The sequence below is a fragment of the Euleptes europaea genome, chromosome 18, assembly GCF_029931775.1.
Source record: "Euleptes europaea isolate rEulEur1 chromosome 18, rEulEur1.hap1, whole genome shotgun sequence".
In the NCBI taxonomy this organism is placed as follows: domain Eukaryota; kingdom Metazoa; phylum Chordata; class Lepidosauria; order Squamata; family Sphaerodactylidae; genus Euleptes; species Euleptes europaea.
In genome coordinates, this window is record NC_079329.1 from 34,607,442 (window position 1) to 34,619,710 (window position 12,269).

General features: G+C 46.5%; 1 protein-coding gene across 5 annotated transcripts in view; it reads right to left on the minus strand.

Annotated features, from left to right (window-relative positions):
* Nucleotides 1-12,269, minus strand: part of CACNB1 (calcium voltage-gated channel auxiliary subunit beta 1) — a 74,825-nt gene that overhangs the window by 25,620 nt on the left and 36,936 nt on the right. For all 5 annotated transcript variants that reach the window (XM_056864743.1, XM_056864746.1, XM_056864747.1 and 2 more), the window contains one exon: nucleotides 6,048-6,167. In XM_056864743.1, the coding sequence (XP_056720721.1) occupies nucleotides 6,048-6,167 (120 nt within the window). The remainder of the gene's footprint in view (nucleotides 1-6,047; nucleotides 6,168-12,269) is intronic.

Genomic DNA, 12,269 nt, shown 5'->3' on the forward strand with positions numbered 1-12,269 from the left:
AGCTGGCTTCATGTGGAGGAGTGGGGAAACCAACCCGGTTCTCCAGATTAGAATCTGCCACTCATGTGGAGGAGTGGGGAATCAAACCCAGTTCTCCAGATTAGAGTCCACCGCTCTTAACCCCTATACCACGCTAGCTCTCCAATGCTGGCTCTCCCAGTATTGGACTGGGTCCTTGGAGGCCCAGGTTCAAATCCCCACTCTGCCATGGACCTCACTGGATGACCATGGGCAACCTGGTCAGTTTTAGCCTAGTCTTACCTCACAGAGATGTTGTGATGACAAAATAGAGAAGCATGTATGCTTCCCTGAATTCCTTGGAAGAAGGAAGGATAAAAGTGGACTAGACAGATAGACACGGTACTTGGAATCTCTGAGAAGCCACTCATTAAATTATCCTACCAGGCAGGTTAATAGGGCAAAAAGATGGATTCTATATAAATCTACCAACATAAATCAAGCACCGGACTGATGATTGCCCATGGAACGCTACAATTCATCATGCTAATTCAAAATATGGGAGTTTCTCCTGAAATGCAGGGCTGGGGTGGCAAAGAAGCACCCAACCAACAAGTGTGACATCAAAGCTGTTCTTACTGGGACAAAGTGAGTGTTCCAAACAGAAGTCCACTACTGAAACCTTTAGGGATGCCAGCCTTTAGGTGGGACCTGGGGATCCTCCGCAGTTATAGCTCATCTTCAGACTACAGAGATCAATTCCCCTGGAGAAAATGGACTCACTGGAAAGCAGACTCTATGGCATTGGGCCCCACTGAGGTCCTTGTCCTCCCCCAGGCTCCACCTCCAAATCACCAGGAGTTTCCCAGCCTGGATCTGGTAATCCTACCCCCCATCCCCTGCCATCGGCCAGGAGGGACCAGGCAACCCTAACAGTTAGAGCGGTTCCTCAGTGGAACAGACTTCCTTGGGAGGTGGTAAGTAGGGCTGTCGATTCGGTTCGTCCTGAAGCAAAAAGCAGCCGAATTTCCCCCGATTCGGTGGTTTTCAGTTCGGATGGAACCGAATTTAAAAAAAGGTGGGAAAACGACGAGCCAAATTCGGCGAGTTCGGGGTGCCCCGAATAAATTCAGCAAATTCAGGGGCTCAGAATCAGCAGAATAACTGTCAGTTAGTAAGCAGCATTCTCCCACGGCCAGTGGTGGCCAAGCTGGGTCTTCTCCTGGCCAATCAGTCATGGTTGAGTGTGTGAGCCCAGCTGCTGCGTGGCCTGGGGAGAGAAAGAGTTTGTGTGAGAGAGAGAGATCCCCGTGGGGGGGTGCGTGTGTGCACATTCGTGCCTGTCCGTGGCTCCAGGGGGGCATTTTTGGAGGTAGATGTCCCAAAATTTCAGTGTAGCTTGAGGTAACCCTTCTTGCAAGAACCCCCACGTTTTGTGAAGATTGGGTCAGGGGGCCTGAAATATGGGGCCCGGAAGGGGTCCCCCCCTTAATGTGCCTCTTTATTCCATTTACAGCACACTCGTGCCTTTCCGCGGCTCCGGGGGGGGGGCATTTTTGGAGGTAGAGGTCCCAAAATTTCAGTGTAGCTTGAGGTGACCTTTCTTGCAAGAACCCCCAATTTTTGAGAAGATTGGGTCAGGGCCCCCCGAGATATGCGGTCCACCCCCATCCACCCACTGTGTGGATGTCTTCCAGCAGGAGCACGGAGTAAGCAGGCGTGATCCTGTGCATCTAGAGAGTGGCAAATCCAAGGCAAAACCTCCCGTGCGTAAATGGAATGATATTGGATTACTCCTGAGAAGACAGCCACAGAAAGACTCATTTTGGAGCTTTTCTCTATATTTTTTTCCTCTGTGTGTGTGTGAAGGGGGGAAGAGGATTCTGTGTGTGTGTGTGGGGGGAGAAGTTTCTGTGGGTGAGGGGAGCCAAAGGGGGCTTTTGCCCATTCTGCCGAGGGGTGTGTGCCTAAAGATTTACTTCTCCTCCGTGTTCCTGCTGGAAGACATCCAAACAGTTTGATTTGGGTTTTTTTTCTCTATACCTTTTCTCCTGTGTGTGTGTGTGGGGGGGGGGGAAGCAGAGTCTGTGTGTGTGTGTGGGGGAGCAGTTTCTGTGGGTGGGTGGGAAGCCAAAGGGGGCTTTCGCCCGTTCTGCCAAGGGGTGTGTGCCCGTTTGCCTCTGCGGGAGTGTGTGTTCTGTTTTTAAAGTTTTAAAGTATAAAGTTGAGTCTGTGCAGCGGCTAGCGAGTCTTTCTCCGCTTGGCACCCGGGCCGCGCCTCCTCCTCCTTTGTTTTTTCCCCGTTTGGGGTTGAGCCGCACCTTACTGGTTTGAGGGGGGGTTTCGCCCGTTCTGCCTGTGAGTGTGTGTGCCCACTCGCGTCTCTCTCTCCCTGGTTTGAGGGTGGGGGGGCTTCAGTTGTGTGTCCTCAGGTTTTCCCTCATTCATAAGATCGGTTAGGTCTATTTTGATGCTCGCTCAAAACTAGTTTTCAAATTGTGACTTAAAAAATGCATTTGCCTGGTCCCGAGACTCCCAACTCCCGAGTCCGATGCAAAAGGGGAAATTCCACCCCACCTGCTCCTAATACATAGCTAGTGCGCCGCTGTCCCTTTCCTTGGTTTGCAAACTCCCAAGGTCACGTCACGTGTTGCTTTGCATGGTTTTGCAAACTACGAGTCCAAACAGTCTATTTATTTCTATTCATTCCAACGGGCAGAGGGGGAACCCCTTCTGGGCCTCATAACTCGAGGCCCCCTGCCCCAATCGTCACAAAACTTGGGGGTTCTTGCAAGAAGGCCCCCCTGAAGCTACGCTGAAAGTTTGGGACCTCTACCTCCAAACATGCCCCCCCGGAGCTGCGGAAAGGCGCGAATGTTTTTAATGGCTTTATTTGGCCGAATTTTTCCCCGAACTTTGAATCTCGCGCCGAATTCCACGGATCCGAATCAGGGGAGTTCAGACTTCGGCATTTCCCGAATCAAAATGGGCCGAATTTTGCCGAATCTGAATTTTACCGAATTTTTTTTCCCAACAGCCCTAATGGTAAGTGCTCCTCCTCTGGAGGGTTTTAAGCAGAGGCTAGATAGCCATCTGTCAGCAATGCTGATTCTATGACCTTTGGCAATTCATGAGAGGGAGGGCATCTTGGCCATCTTCTGGGCATGGAGTAGGGGTCACTGGAGGTGTGTGTGTGGGAAGTAGTTGTGAATTGCCTGCAGTGTACAGGGGGTTGGACTAGATGACCCTGGTGGTTCCTTCCAACTCTATGATTCTATGAACCCTAGATATCTTCCTAGGGCTTTAGTGTAAATGAAGGCCAAACTAGTGGAGACGTTGTTGAATCTCTGAGCACAGGGCTGTGAAAGCCAACTGAGTAAATGCTCAGGTCAGCACAACAAAAGAAGCCGCTGAGTTCTGCCAGGGCTTGGCTCAATCCCAGCTGATAGTGGCTTGGAAGGAGACTGGCATCCTCTCCTGCTGCCTGTGGCCGGTCCTAGGACAGGACGAGCACACCTTGCCTGGGGCAACAGAACACTTTGAACTGGTCCTCTCTGAGTGTTTTTTTAGAAGCAGCATTCAGGAGGGCTTTAACCTTTTCCCCGCAGGCCCTTTTCTCCATCTCAAAACGGCCCCTGGAGCTGCTATTTGCCTTGGGGAAAATATTCAGGCTGCCCATACATTGAATGTATGTTTCTCCCACTACTCAGGAGATTCAGCGTGAGCCATGTCAAGTGTGACTATAAAACCCAAAGCAAAGGTGGACATCTCTATTTGCTTCCGCCAGAGTATTTCAGTCTTTAAAAAAAAAACTATTCAGAACACTTTATTTGGCTGAACAGTCTGCATAATGTAAAAGCTTGGGGTTTTTAACGGATGTCGAGTGATATCCTGGAAGATTCATCATCAATACAATTCTGAAAACATTAGCAAAATGGAAGTGATGCAGCTATTTGGATAGCAGGGCTGCAGAGGCAACACAAGGCTGGGTGAGGTTGGGGGGCCAGAGCTGGAAAAGGGGACAAAAAGGAGAAATGCCTACATGAAAGCAGTTTAGTGTCATCCAAGTAGGGTAGCCAAGTCCCCCCAGCCACTGGCAGGGGGTGGGGGTGGGGGGTTAAGGTTGCCAGATCCAGGTTGGGAAATGCCTGGAGATTTGGGGGTGGAGCCTGGGGAGGACAGGGGTACAATGCCATAGAGTCCACCCTGCAAAGCATCCATTTTCTCCAGTGGAACTAGGGTTGCCAGATTCCCTTGGCCACCAGTGGGAGATGGGGGGTTAGGGTTGCCAGATCCAGGTTGGGAAACTCCTAGAGATTTGGGGTTGGAGCCTGGGGAGGACAGAGTGGGGTATAATGCCATCCTTCAAAACATCCATTTTTTCCCCAGGGGAACTGATCGCTGCAGTCTGGAGATGAGCTGTAATTCTAGAGGATCCTCAGGTCTCACCTGGAGGCTGGTGTCCCTACACCAAAGCATACTCCCTACGGTTACTGGGCCTAAGCCTTCAGTCATCCTAGGAGGTGGTTGTCTGTGTGGTAACTAGATGGTAGGTCATAATTCTTTCAAAGGGGATTCAACTGATTCATGGAGGAGAGGGCCATCAATGGCTACTAACTTTGGTAACTAACTGCAGCCTCCATATTCAGAGGCAGCAAGCCTCAGCATATCAACGACTAGGAGGCAACATCCCACAATATGCGCTGTTAGATCATCTTGTGTTTGGGACCGACTCCATACCAGCCCAGTTAGCCAGTATGTGTTTGCTCCCCGTGCCTGAACTGGCGGCTGTATTTAGACCGGCAGTACCTTCAGAATCTGCACAATGCTGCATTTTTAGAGCCATCTACTGCACTGTTAATTTAATTTTAATCCGGTGGATTTGATGTAAATCACAATTTAAATCATGTCAGTAAGACTAGGTTTAAATCATGGTTTTCTACATACATTGTTGCTGGTATAATCTTAATATTTACAACCAAAAGTTATAATAACTTTTCAGATTATTTTCACAGTTATATCAAAAATTACTGATTTGGTTATACTATTAGAAATACATAGATAATTATGGAATTAATCCAGGGTGAACTATCTCCTATTTCATTTTGGCCACCAGACCTTGCATTTCTTTGTTGCCGTGTTTGCATTTTGTATGCATGCCTGCCTTACCCATAGGTAGAGGAACTTCATTAAAATAGTCCCAAACTGGGTCTCTTTTACGGCCTGCTGCCATTATAGATTTTCTCTTCTAGGGAGAGAATAATATGATAAACTTCAGAGTATACGCACAACGTTCCCAAGACTTGTGTGGCATTCTGCTCAAATGGTTTCATTTTCATTGTTACTGCTTGCCCCTCCCTTCTCATACTTAGCTCCTTGTGCAGGTCTATTCCGCTCCAAACAAGCTTCTATTCATTGAACTTCTTGAAACTTAGCACTTAAGAGGTAAGGGGTTGATTCTGTGTGCATAGATTTGCAAAGGAGCAATGGGATTAAGGTCTTTTTCTCAACTCTCTGTGTTTATTTTATAACATTTTTGCTGTGAAGAGGCATGTTATCTCTGCAGACACAAATTCACAGTTTTGAGAACTGCAAAACCAAGCATCTGTGATAATATCTTCTAAATGGAAAAACAGCCCAAAATTACAGAAACCTCTGGAAGAGCATGACAGTGTGAACGGATTAATGGACTTCGTTTACCAAAACAATGTAAAGTCGGCATATAAAAACCAACTCTTCTTCTTATGAATCCCTTCGTTTACATAATATAGGACAAGCATACAGGCTGTTTTCCTTATTACATCATGGAGGATACACAATCTAAACAAGACAGTAATTGCTGGTCTGTCGCTCTCCACAAACAGTGACCCTTAGGAGCGATACAGATGGGGTTCTGTTCTCTCTTCACCTGCTGAAGCCTAGTCAAGCAAGTGGCTTGTTTCAGCATGTAGTTATGCACCTGCGTTTTCTGGGACCTGTGCGTATCGACTCTATTTTTTTTTTTTTACCATTTGTTGTACCTGAAACATTCCCTAATTAAAGTCATTCTGAAAGCCCCTGTTGTAATTCTCAAATACGCCTTCGGTTACCTTTGCTTTTTCTAGCTGTGCCAGGGCTTGGCGCTCTGCTTCCTTGTGCAGGGCTTCGCGATCTTCCTCCAGTGACACATCGGAGTCAGACGGGCGACTGGTGTACGACTCAGCAGAACCCTGAAGCGGAAAGGAGAGAAGGTGGATGGGTGAAGACCGTGTGGGGTAACCAGTCAGAGTCGGACCAGAACCAATGGGTTGAAATTAAATCAAAAGAGTTTCCGTCTATACATTAGGAAGAATTTTCTAACAGTTAGAGCGGTTCCTCAGTGGAACAGTCTTTCTCTGGAGGTGGTAAACTCTCCTTCCCTGGAGGTTTTTAAGAAGAGGCTAGATGGCCATCTGTCAGCAATGCTGATTTTATGACCTTAGGCAGATGATGAGAGGGAGGGCATCTTGGCCATTTTCTGGGCATGGAGTAGGGGTCACTGGGGGTGTGGAGGGGGGAGGTAGTTGTGAATTTCCTGCATTGTGCAGGGGGTTGGACTAGATGACCCTGTTGACCCCTTCCAACTGTATGATTCTATTATTCTATATCGTTCTTAGGGCCTTCAGACAAAACTCTTTCGTAATGCAGGCAGGTCCCAACAGCATCTGGCTACTCTGCCACTCAAACCTCACATTTCACCTCTAAGCTCACTGTGCCTCCTATTGAGCCATCTGGTCTACCATTGATAGGGTTGCCAACCTCCAGGTACTAGCTGGAGAGCTCCTGCTATTACAACTGATCTCCAGCTGATAGAGTTCAGTTCACCTGGAGAAAATGGCTGCCTTGGCAATTGACTCTATGGCACTGAAGTCCCTCCCCACCCCAAACCCCACCCTCCTCAGGCTGTGCCCCAAAAACCTCCCGCCCTTGGTGAAGAGGGACCTGGCAACCCTAACCATTGAGAATGTTGGCAATTTTCTCCTCTCTGGCTTTACACTTCACTGTTCCCAGGCAGCAGAAGGAGATGGAACAAGGCAGTGCTGATACAATGCCCTCCCATTTGCTGGTACAGTATAAAACTACTCTCCCAGCCTACAGCTGTCTAACCACAGGTTAGTTATACCGTACTCTTGGTCTTCAGACACACTTCAGAACAATTAGTAGATCCCACGAATCCTATTCTCGCTGACTGCCATTTCCAGTCTACTGGTTTGTATCTTTTGGAGAAATGAGCTCAGACAGACAGTCATATCAGCCTATTAACCTAGCGGGCTTAGGTGCACCCGTGGTCCAAGGCCTACCTCCCACATTGCTTTCGAAGCTACAAGGGGTTTCTGTCCCCTCCAGCAGCCTTTAATCTGACCCCACACGACCCTTGCATGGTTTCCCATCAACACCTATCACATTGCGATTAAGGAATCCCTGATCCAGACTAGAACCACCAGATCTTTGCTGTGTGCTCCTGTTCTCATGCATCAGTTGGCATCCTATCAGTGACTCCTTTAATAAATGGTAAGAATACCTTTCCTATGGGAGACTGTTTTTCCTGAGTTTTCTGATTTTTGTTTGGTTTAATGGCCCTTCTGATTTCATTTCTGGAATAGCCATTTGCTAGCAGTGCGTGATTTAGATGATTAATTTCTTCCTTGAGAAACTGTGGTTCTCAGATCCGTCTTGCACGGTCCATTAATGTTTTGATTATTCCTCTTTTCTGTCGGGGGTGGTGGTTGGAGTTTTTGTGTAAGTAGCGATCTGTGTGAGTTGGTTTCCGGTAGACCGTGTGACCTAACTGAAAGTTTGTTTTATTAAAGGAGTCACTGATAGGATGGAGAAACTTTTGAAAAAACATAACCTACAAACAGTGTTTAAACCCACCAAGAAAATACAACAGATGCTACGATCAGCAAAAGACAAAAGAGACCCCCTCACCTCTGCACGAGTATATCGTATACCTTGCAGTTGTGGACAGGTTTACATCGGGACCACAAAACGCAGCATACAAACAAGGATAAAAGAACATGAAAGATACTGCAGTCTTGGCCAACCTGAGAAGTCAGCAGTGGCTGAACATGGACTGACACAAACAGGACACAGGGTCTTATTCCAAGTCACTGAAAGACTGGACAATTCTACCAACTATTTTGTCAGATTACACAGAGAAGCCACTGAAATTCATAAACATCAGCACAACTTTAACAGAAAAGAAGAGAGTTTAAGAATGAATAAGGCTTGGCTTCCTGTCCTGAAAACCTCCAGACTAACAAAGACTACAGTCCACAATAGCCATGCAGATTAGCTTTAGCTTTGGATTTCACACATTAACAGATCACTTCAGGATACAATGGTTCCATATTAACATACCACACCCTCATTAGCACATTATCTTGATACTTACAGGACAATGATTAGCACATTACCTTTGTTACTTTTTGCAGGACAATGATTCAGCTCAAACCCAACCCCTTTCTGACTATATATTACTCTTCCTACACACTTGACACTGAGAGACACTGTCCTTCAGTGTTACTCCTCTGAAGATGCCTGCCACAGCTGCTGGCGAAACGTCAGGAAAGAAAATACCAAGACCACGGTCACACAGCCCGGATAACCTACAAGAACCAATGAACTCTGACCGTGAAAGCCTTCGACAATATTTTGATTGATTAGGGTTTCTAATAATTTTGAATAGTCCTCACAGCACAAATTACAAATGTAACATGGGAATTTTCTGTGTGAGCAGAGTTGCCATATCCATTCCTCTTCCAACAGTTTCCCCTGAACATCTTTGCTCTGGGAAACATGACTCTTTCCATGTTCCACTGCTCCTCCTGGACGTGTGAACCCACGTCTCTCACCCTCAGACTGAAGAAACGCCTTGCTACAATCCTTGCAAGTAATGTGTTGGAAAACCAAACTCATCTGGGTCACAATGCTTGTTTTCTTTAGAGTTGAGCATCGCAAAAATGCTAGCAGTTCCAGGAAAAACATGTGTTTGTTTTTTTCACTTCTCACTAATATTTCATCCTGTGCTAAACAAAAGTAGTGAGAAGTGGCCAGCTAAATGCAGAATAAACTAGTAACCCCCGGGACAAAATTCACCTGCAAAGGTAAGACTGCATTTAGCATCAACTTTCTTTAAAATAAGAAACGCTTTATGGAGACTCCAGTCTTTGTGCAAAACAAGGGCTTGTTTCCTGGAGTTCATCGATGCCAGATCATAAAAAGGCAAATGTGGTCTTGGGCTGTATCAACAGAAGCATAGTGTCCAGATCACGCGAAGTGATGGTATCGCTTTACTCTGCTCTGTTTAGACTTCACCTAGAGTACTGTGTTCAGTTTTGGGCACTGCAATTTAAGAAAGATGTAGACAAGCTGGAATGTGTTCAGAGGAGGGCAACAAAGATGGTGAGGGGTCTGGAGACCAAGTCCTATGAGGAAAGGTTGAAGGAGCTGCGTATGTTTAGCCTGAAGGGGAGAAGACGGAGAGGGGATATGATAACCATCTTCAAGTACTTGAAGAGCTGTCATATGGAGGATGGTGCCAAGTTGTTTTCTGTTGCCCCAGAGGGTCGGACCAGATCCAACGGGTTGAAATTAAATCAAAAGAGTTTCCGTCTAGACATTAGGAAGAATTTTCTAACAGTTAGAGCAGTTCTTCAGGGAAACAGGCTTCCTCAGGAGGTGGTGAGCTCTCCTTCCCTGGAGGTTTTTAAGAGGAGGTTAGATGGCCATCTGTCAGCAATGCTGATTCTGTGACCTTAGGCAGATGATGAGAGGGAAGGTATCTTGGCCATCTTCTGGTCACTGGGTGTGTGTGGGGGGAGGTAGTTGTGAGTTTCCTGCATTGTGCAGGGGGTTGGACTAGGTGACCCTGGTGGTCTCTTCCAACTCTATGATTGTATATAGTCCATGGGGCTTGTGGGCTCTACAAGTTTCTTTTATGTTAGACAGAAGTGTTCTGAAATAAGGCATGTCTCCTAGCATTGCGACTTGGCAACCTCAAGGGAAGAAAAAGGATCAAACTTCAGAGTTGGAGTTGCATTTCACCTATTGATTTGAATTAATCAGCAAAGCTTCTAGCTACTCATTATGATAAGCCCTCTCATATGGGAATGGTATGTTAAGAGATCCCTCACTGGAAAATAATTTATAAAAAATTAAACTTTGAAAATTTCACAAAATGCTACAGGTAGAATAAGGAGTGAAGACCTATCATTCATTGTTTGTCACGCTATCCAATAGGTGCCGCTGTCCAATTGTTGCCGCTGTCCAATAGGTGCCCCACCAACACTCTTGTGAACTACACTGTCAGTTTTCAAACCTTCCATGAGAATTACATTTAAAAGTACATTTTATCCATTTTAACCAAGCAAGAATGTCATATTTCAAAGGGAAAACAAAATACATATTTCTGCATCCACTTCTGTGCTGGCAACGTATTACCAAGAGCCTTGCAGAAAATGACAGAACTCTTATTATAAAAGCATCTGATAAGACTCTTGCTTTTCTCACAGCCCAGTCCTATGCATATTTACCCAGAATTAAAACAAGTTATGTGGGATTTTGTTTTCTCAGCAGGTTCCACGAAGATTGCAACTTTCATTTCATTAAACAGGTGATTATATCTATTATGGCTGAATTTCAAAGTCTCCTTAGCTAGAATGCAACATCCAGTATACATTCAATATCCATGCCAGTCAATGTTGCACAAAGGTATAATCTTCCTTCTTAAGGAAAATAATTTCTGGATTTCCTGTTAATTTATAACCTGTCATTACTCTGATAAATCTTAGTATCACTTCTTCTGGTGGATGGATGATGAAGGTTCAATGACAGACACAGTCCTCCGTTTTTCCTGGACAGAGGCAGATTAACCGGGGAGAGAAGAAGGGGCTGAAATGTCAGTGTTAATTAGCATTCCCCCTATGAGGCTAGTATGAGGAGCTGGAATCATTGCAAAGGCTGAGCGGAAACCTCTTGAGGGAGCCAGACCCCCACAGGCACCTGTCAATCAGCACTGCGGGAGCAGGGCAAGCGCTGTACGAAACCCATCTTTATACAGAGAGTTTCTTGGGAATAAAAGCAATTTGCTTAGTATCTGTTCCCCAGAAGTTGTTTGCTTTTAAATTGCGCCTCGAACTCCAACAGATGCAATTCAGTCACTAAATAGAGATCTGCCACCGATTTCTACACCAACACATCCTGTTGCTGTGAAATCAGGAGAAAGCAAAGCAGGGCAGAAGAAGGAGGAGGAGGAGGAGAAAAGTTGGTTTTTATATGCCAACTTTTTCTACCTTTTAAGGAGAATCAAACTGACTTACAATCACCTTCCCTTCCTCTCCCCACAACAGGTAGGTGAGGTAGGTGGGGCTGAGAGAGTTCGGAGAGGACTGTGACTAGCCCAAGGTCACCTACCTGGCTTCATGTGGAAGAGTGGGGAAACCAACCCGGTTCACCAGATTAGAGTCTGCCGCTCATGTGGAGGAGTGGGGAATCAAACCCAGATCTCCAGATTAGAGTCTACCACTTTTAACCACTACACCACGCTGGCTCTCAGATAGGGTCCCAAGGAAATGAAGGGCAAAGCCCAAGAGGCATAGCACACCTCTATCCAAATACAAACCACAAAGGTGCAGGTGATAAGGCTGTGGGGAGTATGACGGGGAAAAATGCTTTCTATGCCAGTGTCCCAAAAGGCCAGGGACCCTACATGTCACCCAACTCCCCAGGCGGTAGAAAGCCTGCACCATGCAGCCAGGATAGCAATGACCTACAGTGGCTACAGACAGAGTCAAAGCAAGGGATCCACTCCCTTCTCTGATCCCACATCTGAATGGCAAAGCAAGGGATCCACTCCCTTCTCTGATCCCACATCTGGCAACACATCCCATCCCATCATGTTTACATCTGCTGCCAATAATATTCTTTTGCACTAGCACCCCATTAGTCCAAAACCAGCCACCAGTGGGCAGTGCTGAGCAAAACCTGCTTCTCACATTCTTCCTGATCTGTAACACATTGGGTTGCCAACCTCCAAGTGGCACCTGGAGATCTCCTGCTATTACAATTGATCTCCAAACAACCAAGATCAGTTTCCCTAGAGAAAATGGCTGCTGCTTTGGAGGGTGGGCGCTATGGCATTATATCCTGCTGAGGTCCCTTCCCTCCCCAAACCCCACCCTCCGCAGGCTCGATCCTCAATATCTCCAGGTATTTCCCAACCCAGAGCTGGCAACCCTAACAACACATGTCCTTGGCATTACAGTACCCACCTAATGTAGTAAGGAAACACA